This window comes from Chrysoperla carnea, chromosome 3, assembly GCF_905475395.1.
Source record: "Chrysoperla carnea chromosome 3, inChrCarn1.1, whole genome shotgun sequence".
Taxonomy (NCBI): Eukaryota; Metazoa; Arthropoda; class Insecta; order Neuroptera; family Chrysopidae; genus Chrysoperla; species Chrysoperla carnea.
The window spans coordinates 59,023,967-59,043,437 of NC_058339.1; the positions used below are offsets into that span (position 1 = coordinate 59,023,967).

At 29.9% G+C, this 19,471-nt stretch overlaps 3 protein-coding genes across 3 annotated transcripts; 1 reads left to right on the forward strand and 2 right to left on the reverse strand.

The window, feature by feature from the left end:
* Positions 1-1,044: 1,044 nt before the first annotated feature.
* LOC123295113 (rab3 GTPase-activating protein regulatory subunit) lies at positions 1,045-9,308 on the reverse strand. Its single transcript, XM_044876336.1, has 6 exons — positions 9,056-9,308; positions 8,778-8,998; positions 8,272-8,542; positions 7,247-7,565; positions 3,370-6,319; positions 1,045-2,866 (listed from the first exon to the last, which is right to left on the reverse strand). The coding sequence occupies exons 1-6, from the start codon at positions 9,138-9,140 to the stop codon at positions 2,711-2,713; spliced, it is 4,002 nt and encodes a 1,333-aa protein (XP_044732271.1). The 5' UTR covers positions 9,141-9,308; the 3' UTR covers positions 1,045-2,710.
* A 596-nt stretch (positions 9,309-9,904) lies between these two features.
* LOC123295221 (UBX domain-containing protein 1) lies at positions 9,905-12,177 on the forward strand. The gene is made up of 3 exons (XM_044876480.1): positions 9,905-10,064; positions 10,123-11,012; positions 11,969-12,177. Exons 1-3 carry the CDS (start codon positions 10,012-10,014, stop codon positions 12,013-12,015), a joined length of 990 nt encoding a protein of 329 aa, XP_044732415.1. The 5' UTR covers positions 9,905-10,011; the 3' UTR covers positions 12,016-12,177.
* Positions 12,178-17,745: 5,568 nt separating this feature from the next.
* On the reverse strand, positions 17,746-19,269 carry LOC123295341 (ribonuclease Oy). The gene is made up of 2 exons (XM_044876653.1): positions 19,088-19,269; positions 17,746-19,020 (listed from the first exon to the last, which is right to left on the reverse strand). Exons 1-2 carry the CDS (start codon positions 19,138-19,140, stop codon positions 18,180-18,182), a joined length of 894 nt encoding a protein of 297 aa, XP_044732588.1. The 5' UTR covers positions 19,141-19,269; the 3' UTR covers positions 17,746-18,179.
* Between the last annotated feature and the right edge of the window lie 202 nt (positions 19,270-19,471).

Genomic DNA, 19,471 nt, shown 5'->3' on the forward strand with positions numbered 1-19,471 from the left:
AGAATTAACAAAGGTCTTTATTGATAGATTTTAAGGGCGCAAAATTTCTTAATCCACCTCTTATTATCCTTCCTTAAACTTCAAAGAGAATTGTCGAAATGGAATTTTTGATTTTTTATAATGGGAGATCGTAACACGCTTTGTGCTTAAACTCGCGATGTAGCTTTTTAAATTCTTTTAAAAGCGTCTTTTATTAAATTCATTCAAATATGAAATGAAAGATCAATTGTGCAGTACTGGTAGGTTCGCGCAAGCAGGGAATATTAAATCGTATAAACGTAGACCAGTATAGGAGAAGGAAAAAATTACTGATGTTTCAATGAGCCTCGCATATAAAGTCGAAGATATTCGTCCATCCATTCTTTCTTTAATTTTATAATATTCAAAAAAGGAACATTTCATTCAGACGTTCATTCTTATTGCAAATCAGTTCTTAGATATTATTTCTTAGACACAATGTTTAGTCTGTATTTATTATTTGAACACCTACAGTCTATTATATTGATATAGTTTTACTTCTACCTTTTTTCTAATCGTTAGACTTGAAACGATTGCAGCTTCGTGTGTGCTTCATTATATTTTTAATGATATAATGTTATACGTTTGCTCCCTTTAATGCGACAGCCCTACCGGTTCTGGAATAACTTCTCTTGATTCATCGAGATAATGCCTGTAATAGTTTTTTAAACACTCTGGTAAGTTTATCATCTCCGCGAGTTGCAAATCCGTTCTTATTTTTTACAGTAATGGAATAGACGAAAGTTTTTAAGTTGACTTATTTTGGGTAGTGCGCTTCCAAAGTGAACTCAACTTTTACTATCATAAACTAAACTTACTGTAAATTTAGTATATAAATTCAACGATAAATAAAGAAAATTATATTTTTTTATGATGATTTATTTAATTACTTTCTTTCATAATTTAAATAATGAGATAATAATCTTTCAACAATCTTTACTTAAAACTATTTTTATTCCATAAAAATGCAAAATAAAAGGAGTTATATAACGTTTTTATCGAGTTAAATGATATACATTTTTAAAAAAATCCAGAAAATAGAGAAAATTTACTATATTTCATAAATTTTCTTACGTATTTTCAACACAAATAATAAAAATGCAATCAACCTTGGTTAACTCTATTATCAAGACTCACATTTGGTAATCTGCAACTATTTGCACCTTTTCCACTACGAGAGAAACAGTATTTAATGCAGTGATCAATTTTTTTTAAAATTTTTAAAGCTCTCTAAGTCAAGGAAAAATCAGCGTTATCTCCAGTAGCTCAGGTATTGAAACTTTAGTGAGCATTTCATTAAAGTTTTTTTAACTAATTCAGCAATTATTGTTTATAAAAAACATTTTAACTAAAATTTTAAAGCTGGTTTAATCGAGATAATTTTCGCTACAATTTGGTGAAAATCTGATAAATCGTTTGAAGATTATCAGCTGTGAAGCTTAGTACAAATTTTTAGCACTAAAGTAAAAAACGTTTGCCGTTTCAAATTTCACTTTTTATAAATTCAACCCATTTACTCGCCTGTTTCACGTGAAAAACGTTGCTTTTTAAGTCGAAATAAGTAGAAATTTCGTTTAACCAGGTTTGACTGTTCATATTTTGACGTACAATATTGGAAAGTTAAATCTCGTATTTTCCTAAAATATTTACGCCATTTAAGTAATATAAATATTTACATACAATATAATAGAGTAAATTTTGGCCTGATGTCCATAATAAATATGCAAACTTGAAAGTTATTCATAAATTGACAATATTTTATTGACATTATAGGTTTTTATTTCAATTTGCATGTTTTTTGAACTCACAATAAAATTATTGTAATGTTAAAAATTCTATTGAACAATTTGTCACTTTCCAAAATGTTTTAAATATTTCTTTTCAAATATGAGAAGAATATAGGCAAATAACCGGTAATTACTTTTTTTAAATTCAACAGTGATAAAAACTTGCCTGTTCATTTAGTTAGGTATATAACCTTATTTGGCCTTTCCTTGTTCTTTGCCTGTACCCTTCACATCCTCTTTAATCACAAAATGTTATTGTCCAGACTAAAGCAAAAAATATGCTATATTTTTTGGATATTCCTAAAATTATTTCGTAGATCACATGACGCCATGATAGTACTACTACCTAATTATTATTATAAATAATTTTCGATTCATTAATAATATTTCTGTATAATTTTATAACTGCATTATCAAATCAAAACAAATAAACACAACCGTTAAGAGATCCTTTGACTTCGGGTTAAAAGTTTTTTTTAATTTACAATTCAGTGAAGATGTATATGGTAAAATATTGCAATGACGTAAATACGGAAAGTGTTTACAACGACTTTCAATTAAAATATTTATTATAAGGAAGTCATTAGATCAAGAAATAGTGAGTGGTTATTTGTGGGTGCGATCTTTTTTTCAGGTATCATAAACCATCTCAGAGATGAACTGGCAAATTTGAATTAGTTTCAGGGGCAGATATAAATACACACGTTCGTTGCCAGATATAAATACCTCAAACAACTGATTGGTTGTTGAATATGTTCGTTTGTTTATTTGTCATGATTTTTTTATCAACGATAAATATATTTTTTTAACAAAGAACAAAAACTTCGTAATAAAATAACTTGTAACAATATTAGAATAACAGCAAGATGTGGAAAAATCAATTATATAGCAATTGGCCGTCGGTATTAACTATCGTCTAGATCTAACGCACTGCATGCTTCTAAAAGAAGTGATGTTAATCGCCGCTCTGGATCAGTTTCAGACAGACACCGTAATGTTTGTGTTGCCAACATTTCAATACTTTTTAAATTACTGGGAGCACACCATTCTTCAGCAAAATTCTGCAAACAAAATGTATTTTTATATATCAAATACCAGCGCTTTTTCTACTAGAGCCGCTATAACAGAATTCTGGTAACAATTTCTAGTCGATATTTTTATAAATAGTATTAAATAGAAATGAAAAATTCTTCCTACTTTTTCAAAATTTTAGGGTTCAACATTTGATGCTAATGAAAAAGATATAACAATTATATTTCTAGCCTAGTGCACCGGGCCCGAAATAAAAACTTTCAAAAATTTTTCTAGGCTATTTGTTCCCGGATTGTTTGCTGATGTTCAAATTTTTCATCTAAAAAGCTGTTTTGGGTGTAATGTATATCCCCGGATTTCTGGCTGATATTTTAACGACAAATTGTTTTTAACACTAGTTTGCATGTTTGTCCCTGCTCTCAGATTAAAATATATTATTAACTAAATCAATTAACGACCAAATTAAACTTCAATGGAAATTTATCTTTAGATTTTAGCTGGAATCTTATCAGTACAATAAAAAATTACTTACCAAAGTATCCAAATACGTCGTTAATTTCGGACTTAAAGCAGCCATTTGTTCACTAGGATTTGATGAATTTACAATCAAATTTAACAATCGCCGTCCAGCAATTGCTAACAGTGCTGAACCAACTGAGCTAGTATCAGTAATAGAAGGTAATAACTCCAACGCTAAACTATCAAAACCGTTTTGAAACAATTGCACCACTTGATGTGATTTCAAAATATCTGTATCCAAACCCCAACTACTACATAACGTTAAACATTTCGACATCCATTTAATATGTTCACTCGAATAAATAACACCATCCTCTTCTAATCGAACACTTTCAATTGTAGATGTAATAACTTTCATTAAAAATTGCGTTCTTGATGAAATTAATTTGGTATCGGCATTATAAAAAGGTACGTTACTTTTGGATGATAAATCCGTAAATAACATTGATACACTCGTTGAATCTAATAAATTATTAACTGGTTTCGTATGTTTTACTCCTAAATTCGTGATCATTTGTAAAATAGTTATAAGTTGATAATGTAAATGTACTAAATCATAGTTGACTTTATTTTGTTGACACACTAACTCAGTTAATGGTGTCACACTATCGGTATCCCATAAATTCTCATATTTTATATGAATCGGTTCAGTATTTTTATATGATTGTTGTAATGATTCAAGGAATAAATTTAAGAAAATTTGTACCATATTAATAAATTCACAAAGTTGTGTATCAGACAATCCTGTATCTTGACGACATAAACGTTCTTTCGGTAGCTTTCCAACTTTGTTAATTAATTTCGAAGTATTTTCAACTAATAATTTTAAATGTGCATTCCATATCATTGAGCATAAACCATGTTTCATATTCGGACTTGGAATATATTCAATACATGTTAATCCCGCTTTTAAATAATCATGATAATATGTTTTCTTTTGCCAAAAAATGATATATTCCCATGCCATATTTGTTAATAGCACATTAATTTCTAAACTATATGGGAATTGTTTTTTTAAAATTGCTATACTCTCCTGTAATTGTAATTCATCTTCGGTAAATATTTCATTTTCATTTGTTGTTGCTTCCTCAACATTTTCTGTTTCTTTTTTAATAAGTAAATCAGGATGTACACCACATTTAATTAGCCATCTCGCAACTAATTCTGTTACTGAACCTTTACCCTTTTGTGTAATATATTTTAAACTAATTTCTTCCGAATCGTATTCTATTGTTGGAAGTAAAGAACTATTTATACACGGTTTACTACTCAATATAATATTTAATAATGATATGTCTTCGAGTTTTCCAATTAAAATTGACCATTGACAATTATCTTGTGATAATTTTTCCCAATTAACATCATCTTCACAACTAGCTGCTGTCGATGTTGAACAATGTGAACTCTGTAGTAATTCTTTATCATATTCTAACTTTTGTGCAACTGAACGGCATAAAATCGCAGCTGTTAGCGCTTGAAATGAATTTGATGAAATCATTAATGAATCGCGAATATTTTTCCAAAATGGTGAGATATCGTTGTAATGGACACAAATATTTTCGAGTTGTGTAGTTTGGCATACCGAATATATTAATTTACTTAAACTTTGCATTTCGAGTTCTAATTTCATTGTTAAGGATAATGGACGTTGTACCCAATAGAATAAAATTAATTTCACTAAATCGATAGTTTCAATCGAACTTTCTAAAATTTGTTGTTTAAAATTAGTAACATCTAAAACATCGGATAAAATAAAAGTATGAAATAACATTTCAGCGATTTTAAATAATTTTTCTTCCATAACATTTGTTTTTAATGTAATTACATTCGATTTTTGCGTCAACTCAAAAGCATTTAGATAATCAGAAAACGTTGTTTGTTGAATTGTTTCACTTTTAAACGTTACTTTCACTTGTGTCGTTTTCTTTTTTAAACAATTAAAATCTAACAACCGTTGTAAACTATTCATTTCTTTCTCAGGTATTGAAAATACAGTATCGCATAATTTGGGTTTTGATGGTTTTTTACCTTCATTGATATTACCATTTTCTTCATCTAACATGTCCGTCCATTCTCCAACAGCGTACATATAAAATTTTGATATTCTCAATAAATTATTACATAGTGTTAAAAATAAAGTATTATCACCGTCAGTGTCATCTGGTTGAACTTTTTCTAAGAATATATTTATAATGTTCATAAGTATTGGAGGTTGAAGCTGTTTAATATTCATAATCATTTCAACAAATTGTAATCGAAGTTCGTTAGTATTTAATTCATGGCAAGTATTACAAAGTTCTGTTGATAGCTTTTCCATATCATGTGCATCCTCGGATTTTAAAAATTGTTTTAATCGTTTTACTAAATGAATATCACGTGCCCGCTTTGAATTTTTATTACTTAACGCATAATGAAACGGAATAACAAAATCTTTAATTTGCCCATCAGGGTCAATAAACGTGGTCGTGAATTGTGAATTACATTTATGTTTCGATCCAGAAAGTCCCATAATACCATGATGTGTATATAAAAGTCGACTATTTTTCGATGCTGAGAATGTTACAATTTTAGGCCCTTGTTGCATTACCCATACTTCGATAATTCCTTTTTTTGGTGCATATATTACTAAAAACAATGCGTATTTACGTCCTTTAGAGTGTGTTTTAGGCACACTTTTTGTACGTTTTAAAGCACTTTCTTCATGGATTTGTACAAATGAATACTCGGCTTCTCGATAACCCTTCCACATTCGTATACATACACCACGATGAGTATCAATAAGGACAATTCGACCCAATGAATCGGATATAACCGCCAATGTTTTGTCGGGTGATAAAATTAATTTATCTGCAATTCGTCTGACATCATGTATACCAAATCTACATCCGATAGGTTCAGCTGGAATTGCAGGTACTTGAGATGTTTTTTCTACGCTTTGTGATTTTCCACCGGTTAACCAGCCTCTATAAATATTGTTGAATTAATAATATTGTTTTATATGGAGTCCGCCAAGTTAGACATAGAAAAAATAATATCGGTCAAATGTCTACCACGATTTGTTTTACAGACATCAATATTAATTTTTGAAATTTTTGATTTAAAAAATGGTTTTTTTTATGGGACTTTGGAGAATATATCAGAAACTATGAAACCATACATCAAATAAACGCAATTTTTGCATTTTTATAACGATACATACAACCCTAATAATCGAGGTAATAAAATTGTCTGTTCTAGGAATGGGAAATGTTTGTCTGAGTGTACTTAACAAAATCATATTCATGCGAACTAACGTTTTTTCGATTTACGTCCACAAAGTGGGGTAGAAGCTCCGTATTTCCGGACACCACATTCTCTTTATTTAACATTTTAAAAAAACTATCGGATTTTATATTTTGGACGTTTCTAACCATTTTTTGACTCTTGACAATTTCTCCAAACCTCATCGTTTTTTATATATATGAGTTTGAAAAAATTTTGATCTAAAATTTTTTCTTCAATAATCGCCGATGATTGTGTTCAAATATTTGATTTAAAAACGATTGAAATTTATATTTTGGACTATTCCAAGCACTTTTAGTGCCAAAAATTGGTAAAATTAGAGTAAATCATAAAAATATGGTAATAGAGTAAATTATCTAAGCTGTTAAACTTCTAAAAATGCATTTTTTAAGATAGTTTCCAACATTTTCTGCTTTCTATAATAATTCCCGGTTAATCATATTCTCTGATAATTTCACATTTCTCTGATTTGTACAATTCTGTGTAATTAACAAACCTTCAACTAAGATAATAACCGAAATGATAAAAACAAAAACATCACAGTTGAATTGGTGTTTACTTTCACGCGTCTAAATTGGCGAACTTAGTACTTTTGCAAATTCACTTACGGTAAAGCCGCTTTAAGCTTACTGGCAACTGCTTTAGCTACATCACTAAGAACAGGTTGGGCACCACCTTCAACAGCATAATGGAAAGCTACATATGGTTTTGCACCTACTCCTAAAACCAAAGTATTATGCGGTGCCATTGCTCTGTACTTGCTGTAAAATCCTCCACATGTTGCTGCAGTTAATAGATGATCAAATGTATTTGTTGAGTCTAAACCTACTACCGCTGTATCATTTACAATTGTTTGATCAACAACTTCCCATTTCTTTGGATTTACCAACGAGCTTAAGGGTTCTAAACTTTCTCCTTTTGCTTGTACTAGAAACAAAATGGAAATATTAATTATATAATATAGTAAAAAGAAAGTAATATTTACGATCGAAAATTCTACCGTTCTCGAGATAATTGTGCAAAAAACAATTTATGACTTTAAAAATTATCACGCGATACTCATTACAATGTTTCCTTTCACAATAAATTTTTTACTTTAGGTGTATCATGATTCAGTGGTGTAGCAATGGCGTCATAACGCCGTTCAAGACCGTCTTGCTCACGGATCGCATTTACCCCCGGGTGCTGTTTTGAACAACGAGAGACAAGTCCCCGATGTACGGCATACTCATTGTCTTGGTCTAGGGGTTCTGGATGAAAATATCAAGGTAGTAAATATCATTGACATTTGCATTCCATTTGAGGGTACTCCAAATGCTCAAAAGGTTTTGGCTAGCTCAGAACTATGGGGTCGCGAAGTCTTTGTAAATAACATCCAAGTTTACGCAGACTATGGCTCGGTTGATGGTGTCGGACAAGATCCACTGGTCGCACGACATACAAGTTGATATCTAACCGAGCAGAGGCAACACCATGATCAGCCCCTATTGTTCTACACAAAGATACCGGATGGCCAAAACATTTGAGTCACCTCCTCCCCCCATCATCAATATCCCTTGATTTAATTTTCCAAGTTGGAATAACCATTTTCTTATAATATAATGAGTTCTATTGAGATAGTAAAAATAGTCACCTCTGGCCAATTCGCTTCTATAACTCCTTAAAGTTTGAATTAAAGTAACACCATTTATTAAGCAAATATTAGTCGGATATATTACATGAATTTCTTCAGAGAAATTATCTAAACCACGATCAAATTTTGATCTTCGTAATGACTGGCATTTAATACTCATCACCCGTTCGTTATGAAATTGTTCTGCTGCCAATAAATTACAATTTTCTGTATAAAATTTTACAATTCCAGAGGAGAAACCAATAATAACACAAGTCCAATCTGGGCCAACCTAAAAATTATAATATGACATTAGTAAATTAGGATGGAAGATAATCATTAGCCATGAAGGCAACTGTACAGGTACAGGTCGATTTAATAACTTATGTACTCTAGCAAAATTAAGTCGTTAGTCAACTCAAAGAGACCATACTCTCGCTTTTAGGGTTAGGAAAATACAAGCTTTTACTAATATTATCTGGGATTAACTATTGTGTTTTAGCCATTAAAAACAAAGAGTTTCTTACTTCACTATTCTTCCCATTTGTAGCTATTGGCACACATGCCACGGCCGTAATAAAATCATTATTATCCAAACTTCCATTAAATGATACATGGAAATTATTCTTATTCGACGACGAATCCCATTTAGCACTCAAAATAACTAATTTTTTCTCTCGAGCAAATATAATCAGTTCTCCAGTTGGTGAAATAGCAATTAATGAATTTTGCAGCCAAAATTCACCACCTAAAAAACGTAGTTATTAACATTTGCCCACTATGCAGCAATCACCTAAAGCCATACCTCTTAAGTCATCGGTTGGAAAGAGGCATCTTCTTATTGCATCAATATCAGTAAGCTGAGCAATTCCTTTTACTTGACACGACATTTTTAGACCACAATAAAAATATTTTAAGTATTTACAAGTACAAAAACACACGTCAGCTTTGATTCATTTTCAAATCTTCAAATTTTTTGTGATATTAATGGAAACAAAGACGTTGTATTCAGAAGACAATTTCAACTTATCATATATTTATATTTTTTTATTCATTATTTTATGTCAGTTTTACATAAGTTTAAATTTGCAAGCATGAAACAGATTTTCTAACTTCTATTTTGACTATTTATTATTTTGACTAAATTATGACAACTATTTTGGCTGTTTTCCAATGAGTTGATCTTTAACACACTTATTGGTAGGTAACTTTAATAGTTCCATACTATTTGTAGTAGCCATTTATTAATTGGTGTTTCGCAGTGTTGGGTATGTTTTTTGTTTGATTTAATTTAAACTGTCGAGAAGAATTAAAATTCCGATGAAATTAGCTCAGATAAAAGTTAAATTGAAACAAATTTGTTTAATGGACCCAAATTGAAACAAATTTGTTTAATGAATTGTTTTATCCAATTTTTTGAGACTATCACTTTTCTGCAGTCTCCAGGCAACTAATAAATGGCGTTTAACTTTTAGTATTCAAAAGTGAATAACAAGAAGACCAATTAAAGAAATTTTATCATTTGTAACTGATCAAAATAATAATAATGATATGTGTTGATTTGTGCATTTGTTGTTTAAAAAGGTAAAAGTAATTAACCTCTGTCATGTTACTGCAGTTTTATATTTTAATGTTTGCAATTCTGTCTCCGCAGTTATCATGATATGACTAGAAAAATTTTAATTGGTTAAACAGTTTCCCATGTTCATGGTTATTAAACAAACGTCTAAAATACCGAAAGTGAATAATTAAATTGAAATAATGTCGGATATTATTAAAACATTAGTGGAAATGGGTTTTCCCGAAAACCGAGCGTAAATATAACAACAAAATGTCATATATTCCATATACGTCATTACATATTAATTTTAGGAAACATGCTATATCCAAAAGTAAAGGAACGAATGTTCAAGAAGTTATGGAATGGTTACTAGCCCATGAGGATGAATTAGATAACGCTGAAGTTGAGGAGGCTGAAAAAGTGGAAAAAGATAATGCTGAAAATTCAACGAAAACGGAGGAGGATGCACCAAAATCGGATGATGCCGAAGCGGAAAGTGGAGTCGAAGCTAAATCATTAAAATGTGATGAATGTGGTCGCTTATTTAAAAATCAGCTTGAAGTTGAATTTCACGCTGCTAAATCTGGCCATAGCAGTTTTAGTGAATCAACTGAAGAAAAGAAACCTTTGACTGAAGAAGAAAAGCAAGCACAGTTGCAAAAAGTTGAAAATTTGATGAAACTTAAGCGGCAAGAAAGAGAAGAACGAGAGAAAAGGGAAGCTTTAGAACGAGAAAGACTCCGAATCCAATCGGGTAAAGATATGTTAGAAGCTAAGCGAAAAGTTGAAGAATTAGAAATGCAAAAATTAGTTGAACAACGAAGAAGAGAGAAACAAGAAGATAAATTAGCAAGGCAACGAGTGTTAGATCAAATAGAGCAAGATAAATTAGTTAGGAAAGCGAAATTTGGTGGTAATGCATCCACTACTACTGCGGTTAGTCCCCCACCTCAAGCTCCAGTGTCAACACCGTCACTTCCAAAATCCGCGTCTAAAGAATATACGCATACCAAATTACAAATACGTCTCACAAATGGCACAGCTTTAACACAAACTTTTGGTGCCAAGGAGCCTTTATCAGCAGTTAGATTGTATGTTGAAATTAATCGAACCGACGAACCTGGACCATTTTCACTTATGACAAATTTTCCAAAAAAGTTATTTGGCCCTGAGGATTATGATAAACCATTAGATATGCTAGGTAAATATTACTCTACATATTTTTTTCTATAGAAATTATATTTGCATAATTTTCATACGAAAGTTTAAGGAGTATTTCCTTAAATGTGCCTTTTTAGAACGTTTCGCTTTTGTTATTGTGAAAAGGTGGTAACGAAAGTTTATAATGACGTTCTTGATGCACCTAGTCTTGTGCTTGAAACTATTTAAAACTGGACTAAGCTGGACTAAGAGCCAGCGCCTGCCAGACATACGTTAAAGTATAAAAGCTGAAATTTTTTTTGCGTATTCTCACTGGTGTAGGGAACAATCTTTGGGGGTTACAAACCTTGACTAACGGTGCCTTCGGTAGGTATCAGGTAATCACGGGCGCAGTACCCGAGCTCTCTCACGTTAAAGTATAAAAGCTGAAATTTACACAGAGTGTTCAAATGACCATTTTAAGTCAATATTGAAAAAGACCAATCCGAAGGGGCTAACACTCCACCAGACGCGGTAGGAGGTCAAATGCACAAAATACACATTTTCTTCCATGATTATGAACTTATTTCACTGCAAGAGTTATTTTATTAATCATGGAAGAAAATGTAGATTGTGTATTTTGTGCATTTGACCTTCTACCGCGTCTGGGGGAGTGTTAGCCCCTTTGGATTGGTCTGTCTTTTTCAATATTGACTTAAAATGGTCATTTGAGTACCCTGTGTAAATTTCAGCTTTTATACTTTAACGTGAGAGAGCTCGGGTACTGCGCTCCTGATTACCTGATACCTACCGAAGGCACCGTTAGTCAAGGTTTGTAACCCCCAAAGATTGTTCCCTACACCAGTGAGAATACGCAAAAAAAATTTCAGCTTTTATACTTTTAACGTATGTCTGGCAGGCGCTGGCTCTTACTCTAAAAGCAAATTGGCAAAAGAGCATCAAAGAAATCTATACCTATTTTTTTGCGTTTTTATTCAATTTTGATTTTTATTTTAGGTCTTACACCGTCTGCTGTGGTTATTGTTTCAAAATCAACATTATAAATTTATCAATGATTGATGGTGTTTATTTTAGATACTGAATTTTTTTAAATAAGTTCTTATTATTGTGTTTATTAATAAACAAATTATTTTATTTTTTATCTTACGTATTTTTTTTCTAAACGCGTATTTTGCACATGTTAAAAAGTCAATTGAAATTTGTAAACAAATTTTTTGATGGAATAAATTATTATATGGTTCTCAAAAATATAATTTTTTCTGGAAGCCTAAATATTTTTGCTGATATTATTGGACCTTTTTCTCCTAAAGATAAACCTTACTGTCCTCAAGTGAAATTTACCATCTACATTTGAATAACAGTATCAGAAAAGTGTGACTCAAAAAACGCACCAATTTTCGTTATTTTTAATTGACATTCGAATCCAAAGAAACATTCTACTTTGGGTTTTATAGTTTCTTCAAAAAGAAGTCCTGCGCTAGAAGTTTGAATTACATATTGTATCTTCCCATTCGCCCATGAAAACACAGTATTTTAGTCAAATAAAATTTTTTACGAATAACTCGAATAATATTTTTAATTAACAAAATGGTACGACCCTTAGCCTTACCTAGCTTTTTGCCCAGGATGAAGGAAATTAAAATTTGTTGTTCTTAGAGGGTTGGGGGGGGGGGGTCAAATCAGAAATTGTTTGTGTAAAATACAATAATATTTAGGCATAAACACATGCTTAAATAGGACAGTCCAAGTTCATAGAATAAAAATTTTCTTTCAAATTAAATTAAAGCAAGCTTCTTTCATCATGGCTCCTGAATTCCCTATCTAATATTACAGTGTTATTTACTCACGTTTAAAGGTTACAGTTAGCTCAGTTTAAGACAGCTTAGAGTCAGTTACATTATTATTCAAGTTTGTTTTTCCCATAGTTGAATTTTCATTAACATAAATGTGTAGATTTGTAAATTTTCTAGATCGCTTCAAAGCATTTAAAAATTTCATCCTTCAGAAAAGCTGTAAATCCAAATAAATTATCCTAAAACAATTTTTTTTCTTTTTAATTGTATTTTATTATTTTAGTCATAAATTATTGAAAAGTTTTTATTCTGTAGATCTTTGTACATAATTTTTTTTTTTTAAAAAAGCTAAGAAAATGTTGTTTGCTGCTTCTATCCAAATTTTGAAATACTATGTAATGTATTTTATATAAACAAGCCATAGTGGCATAGTGAACAATAACGGATGACTAATTTTGCATAATAACGAAGATAATCGGTAATAATCGGGTTGTGGTACATGATTGCAACTGTAGGCGGGGATTCCCGCGTTTATGCTTGCATATTAGACTTAACTCATATTAACAGTGATTGTCTGCAAATGATATTAATTAGACGCTATTGATTTTTTATTAATTAAAAATATTTCAGATAAACGTCTTTTAATTGTTTTTACTTTGCGTATAGTAAATCCAACGAACTTTTTATCTTTTTGAAGTATTATCAAATATGATTAATTAAAAGGTAAGAATTTTTTTTTGTTCTGACATAACAGTACGTATATGAATTAAAATTCAGGGTTAAAATTCAGGGGGAAAATTCTCTAAGTAAGTTAACTCTTCGAAAGAAATATTTAAATTGCTTCTAAAAGATATTAAAGCACTGTATTAGATTGTAAATTCAATTCGGATTTGTGTTAAGTATAAATTTTTAGCGACTTTTACCAAACAATTTAAAAAATATTTTATTTTATTAGTACCTACCTATAAATTCAAATTTTTTGTAAAGTATAAAATCAATATTTTTTTATTCCGTCGAGTTTTTAAATACAATAGAATACTTTATTACTAAAAATGAATATATCACATTTAATTATACTAATCTGGAGTAACCTGGTATAATTTTGACCTTTATAGTGTGATATGATGATTTCATTCAATGAAGCGTCATTCTTTTTGCATTATTAGAATCATACTTTATTTAAAATGAATAAAAATTCAAATCATTTTGATATTCCATTATTCGTTTTAGTCATTTATAGTTAATATTTATCAGTCTGAATTTAAGTATGAAATAACGAAATGTCTTGAGTGAACTGGAAAAAGAAATAGGTCGCTTACGCATAAAGCGACTAATCCGTAATCTTTTTGATGCTACCGTCTGCTAAGCTATGCGTAGTTTACACTAAGCGAGTATTCGACCGGGTAAATTTATATAATAATACAATTTTATATATATTTCGCATTCGATCAAGTTCTCGACGCTTGACAGATCGTCTACTCGTAACGAGTACTTGGCTGAGTACACTGACGCGGGCGTGTACTTGTTTGGTTGGAGTCAATTAAATTGCTAAATAATTGACTGAGTACAACAATATTTGTTGGCTTACAAAGTAAATTTTTTTGAGTTTTTTAAAAGAAAAATTAAATCATGTGATCTATTTTCCGCTTATTATTAGTTCTTCCTGTAAATTTATAATAACTTTTAAAGATAGCACCTGTGGTTGCTATCGTACTCTCTAGCAAATAAAATTTCAAAGTAAGTCAATCGTCACCTAGATACGAAAGTATAATTAAAAAAAATTAAGGTAATTGATTATAAAAAACAGTAAAATTTTTGTTTGTTTTTTATTCCAGAACAAAACCAAATATAAAAAGTAAGTTATAAATATTTCTTAAAAATAAAAAAAAAGGTGCTAAAATTAGTCTCTCAAAAATAAAAATAAAAACAATTTCAAGTTATATATTACAATTTCAATTTTAAAACCTCGGGTTGATATTCTCAAATGTCATTCAACTATTATAGTATACTAAAACTTAAGCTTGCACTGGATTTTTTTGTGATTTTCACTTAAAAATTTCAAAAACACTTTTTTTGGTTTTTCTAAAGTAAAAGAACACAAACGCCAAAATATTAAGTTCATTTGGCTATTAGACAAATATATTTTAAGAAATTTGCTGAAATCGATTCGAGTAGTATAATTTTGACCTTTATCAGAAAATAAAATTTCTTAGAAATTATGCATCCAATCACTTAAATTAATTCGATTTTTGGTTTGCTTTTGGTCAATTTACTAAGTTTTATCGAAATTGGAAGAAATAAATTTTTATCGTTTTTTATTTCTTCAATTTTTTTAAGGAATTCTCTGTGAAAATAACTTTTTGTTTAGGAATATGATAAAACTTGGTACATAGGGTAGTTTTGACGCAAAAAATACAAAAAAATCGGCTTCATATAACGATTAATTATTTTCGAAGGTATTGCTCAAAGTTCGATATGAAGCATATATTTTGGAGAGTATCTCCTGCGAACAACTACTCGCCAAATATCGGTTAAATTGAAATAACCATAAAAAAGTTTTTTTGTAAGGAATTAAAACTCAAAACAAAAAATGTTGTTTAATCGTTGGATAATTTCCCAGATTTTTTTCCATAAAAATTCCTAGGCAATCATGTTCCCTGATAATTCTCTAATTTCTCGATCTATACTATTTTTGGCTTGAATTTATTTAGAATCAGTCATTTTAGTATACTAGAAAACCAGCATGATTTTTGAGAATATCACTCGTGCCTACTTGTCATAAGTTTTAACAATATTATATTCTTAATAATTAATTTTAAAAATTACTTAACCATTTTGTTTGTTTATGTAAATTTTACTACAGTTTTCTTAGTTATCAATGATTTTAAAGAAAAATTTATTACCATTATAATGTTAATCGTTTTATTTTTGAATGGCGCTAAAACACTCGACAAATAATCAATTTAAAAATATGGATAAATTTTGCTCCCTGTCTCGATCATTCGAAATTCAATGTTCGATCATTCAAAACTCCAACTTACAGCATTTTTGATGATCCGAACGTAATGTCAGAACGAATTTTACTTATTTCATAATTTGCAGCCAGTTAAAAAAAAAAACTAAAAAGCTTAAAATAAATAAGCTTTTGAATATAAAGTGGAAGGCTTAAATGTCGTTATTTCAAACGACTGCAAGTTGGGAGACGAGCCAAAGATGTACAGTCATTTTTTATACCTAGAATATAACAGCATCTTCCGATTTTACTCTAAAACAGGAAAATGAACGCTATAAACATATAAAATAAGATAGCTTTTACCCACCAGAGGACAGAAAGCCACTTCCTAGGACGAATTGAAATACTCTTACCATTCTTATAACAAAATTGGGAAGGGAATAAAACATAATTAATAAATTTCGTTGGGAGCGAATCTAATTAGGACGAATTCATTGTTAGTTGCAAACCAATTTTTACAATCAATTTGTCAATAAAAATAAAATAATCGCAAGTAACCACTGAAACCGACTGGCTGCGATTAAACTGGTTTCCATCTGTTTTGTATCCCAAATCCCAATCGCGCCTGTAGAACCTTAATCAATTTTTGAATAATTACAAATTTTATGTACGAGATTCAATCTAACTGATTATAGAATTAAATGCTAATTATTTTGTGTCATAAACACGAAAGTTTGTACTCTCAACTTAGTATTGTTGTGGCAATTTTACTGTTTCACACAGTTTTAGTTCAAGATATCGTTTAGGTATCGTTTTTGAAAAAAAATTAAAATTTTTGGTCCATCGTTCATATAGCTTCATCATAAGTACGATCATATGACAAAATAGCAAAGATAGAGCCTTTTGAAAGAAACATTGCAAACAAAATTTTTAGCTTGAAAATTTCAAAAAATAAACATATAATATGAAATTATTGACCTTATAGGTACAATTTCAATTCAATCGTAATTTGGTTCGTTATAGATCGTTCACTTCAATTGTTTTGCCACAACGATCAGATTGTTTGCCCAAAAAAAGAGTATTTGCGTAAATGTTTTGAAAGGATTAACGTGATTATTAACAAAAAGATGTAGTCATTTTTAGGTAGTGTAGGTAGTGCAAAAAATAATCTGATTTATAATATTGATCTAAAACAGAACTCAAAATAATCGATCATTGTAATTTTCAGATTCGAAATGTTGCAAAAGATCATTTAAAAATCCTGTTTAGATGAGAATCAATTTAAAAACTAATTTTATAAAAATTATTATTTTAAATTTTATGGCCACATTATTGATTTTTAAATTTCTGCTCTTTTATACGGTCAAAATTCTATTCCGATAGTTCGTAAAAACAAGAACAATAATATCCACAAAGACACTTTTCTACTTCTGCAAAACTTTATTGCTAAAAGCGATAATTTAAAAAAAAAATTGATTAAATTATTTAGATTAAGTTTATAATTTGTCGAGATTATTGTGCATTTTGACCAATCAGAGAAAGTACAGTAGTCAGATCTTCTTAATTGAATATTCGTAACCTGTTTAATATTAGGGATAATAATGGTATTTAACATTCTGTCGCCTTTTTTTAAATACGTAGACCGTCGGACATATTAATACATACTTAAAACTTCATAAGTGACTTCCTTTGGGCGAGACTACCAAACTTCTTTCTACGACTTATATCGAAAGTGTTGCGTTTTCAAATGAGCAGTCATGCAAGTCGTAGAGAGATAGGCATATTCAAGCAATCTATCTAAAAAAACGCGGCATGGAATTTGTCGGACACTATGACTACTTTATGACATTAATAATTATTAAACAATTCAACAAGAGTGAATCATGTTTGTATTCAAAAACAAAAATACTTAAGTATGGCATGTTCGAGGTGGTAGACTACATTATTTTTATTGTTTAATTATTATTAAGTGGTCATATAGTGTCCGAAAAATTCCCTGCTGCGTTTTTTCAGACCGATAGCTTAAGTATGACGTTATCGCGCTCAATTTAAAAACGCAGGACTTTCGAAAAAAATCGTAGAGAAATTTTTGTTAGAATCGTAAAAAAGAAGTCCCACTAACGAGGTTTCAAGAATGTATTTATCATTTAACAAAGCATCCTTTCTTATTTCGTGCAACAAAATAATAGAAGTAGTAAAATCCTGGACGTGAAAATAAAATAATTTTCGTCTACTATCACTATTTGGAAACTGCCAACAAATGATTATTAGGACATAAAATTACAAATATTCAGTGGTACAAATCAGACTACCGTGAGCTTTTTATAATATTATATTTAATTTTCAGTCTGAGTAAAATGTCTTTGTCTACGATATTACCGTAAACGGCAATTGCCCGCGTATTTTTCGTATTTAAATATTAGGATACTCATTCAGTCAACAATTAATAAAAAATAAATTTTTATAATGTAAGCCATCTAAGAAAAGTTAACACTCTATAAATATCTAAAACTTTATGTACAAATGATCTACGCTCATTTTCGTCATCATATTCGATTGTTGTAGGCCGTGTCGTAGGTCTAATTGGTACTAAATTTTTATAATATATTGGTGTATTTAGTTTACAATTTGTAATGATCGCTGAATTCTTAATATGATATATCGGATCTCGTATACCATCACAATCGATTAACTCTAAATTCTTATCAAAACATATACGAATTTCCCACAATAATGTTTGATTTAAATGTTTATCCTTAAAACATTCAATTGACGGTTTTTTCTGAGTAACACTTACAATTGCATCATAAATATCCTCAACAAAGTATTCTTTATTCTCATCTGGGATTATATTACTTTTGCTAAGAATAAATTCCATGTTATACTTATAAATGAGCGTTAAACCTTTACTAAAATACTTTAACTCCGTATCAAAATCAGGTATTTCGGCTGCACATGTACCATGTTTTTCCCATTCATGTTTCCATAATGAATGCTTCATATTATGCGTTTCAATATCAATCCAATACGTTTGTAATTGACTCATTAAAGTACTTATTTGATCGGGATCAAATTTCCATGTTGTATTACAATTTTCTGGACCTAATGTACCTATTTTCGTTGGCCATACACCATGTACTGTCCATGTATTGTTTAACGGTGGTAATAAACATTTATGCGTAACAGATGCTTCTTGCCATTGATAGCATACCGTTACTGGCCAATGTTGTGTAAATATTAGAATATCCCATTCTTTTTCATTTAATGAATGCGTGTTTTCATCTAAATTTGATGTGTGTGCACTATTGAAAAAAATTTTACATTTTAATGACGATTTACTTATTATATATTGTCTATTTCGTAACTTACCCAATAATTAAAACTAGAAATGTCGCAATAAATACATAATTTAAAAGTAACATTATAAAATTCAAAAAAAATAAATTCGGCTAGTAAAATTGTATACGCTTTTTGATAAAATTGGTAAGAATCACTTTGAATTATATAAAAATATTTGTCAGCTGCTCATGTTTTGATTTACATTGTGTTTGTTAAATTTTTAACATACTATCAAGCATAAAAATCAGATTACCTTGAAATACTAGATACAAAGTATAGTTAGATTTTAACCATGTTGGTATTACTTTGACTGGTAAGTATTCTTTTTCGGCACTTATTACAAAAATAATATCTGTTCTAGGGTAGATAATTCAGTTTTAAATATCTTCTAACAATGAATTTAGTGAATATTTA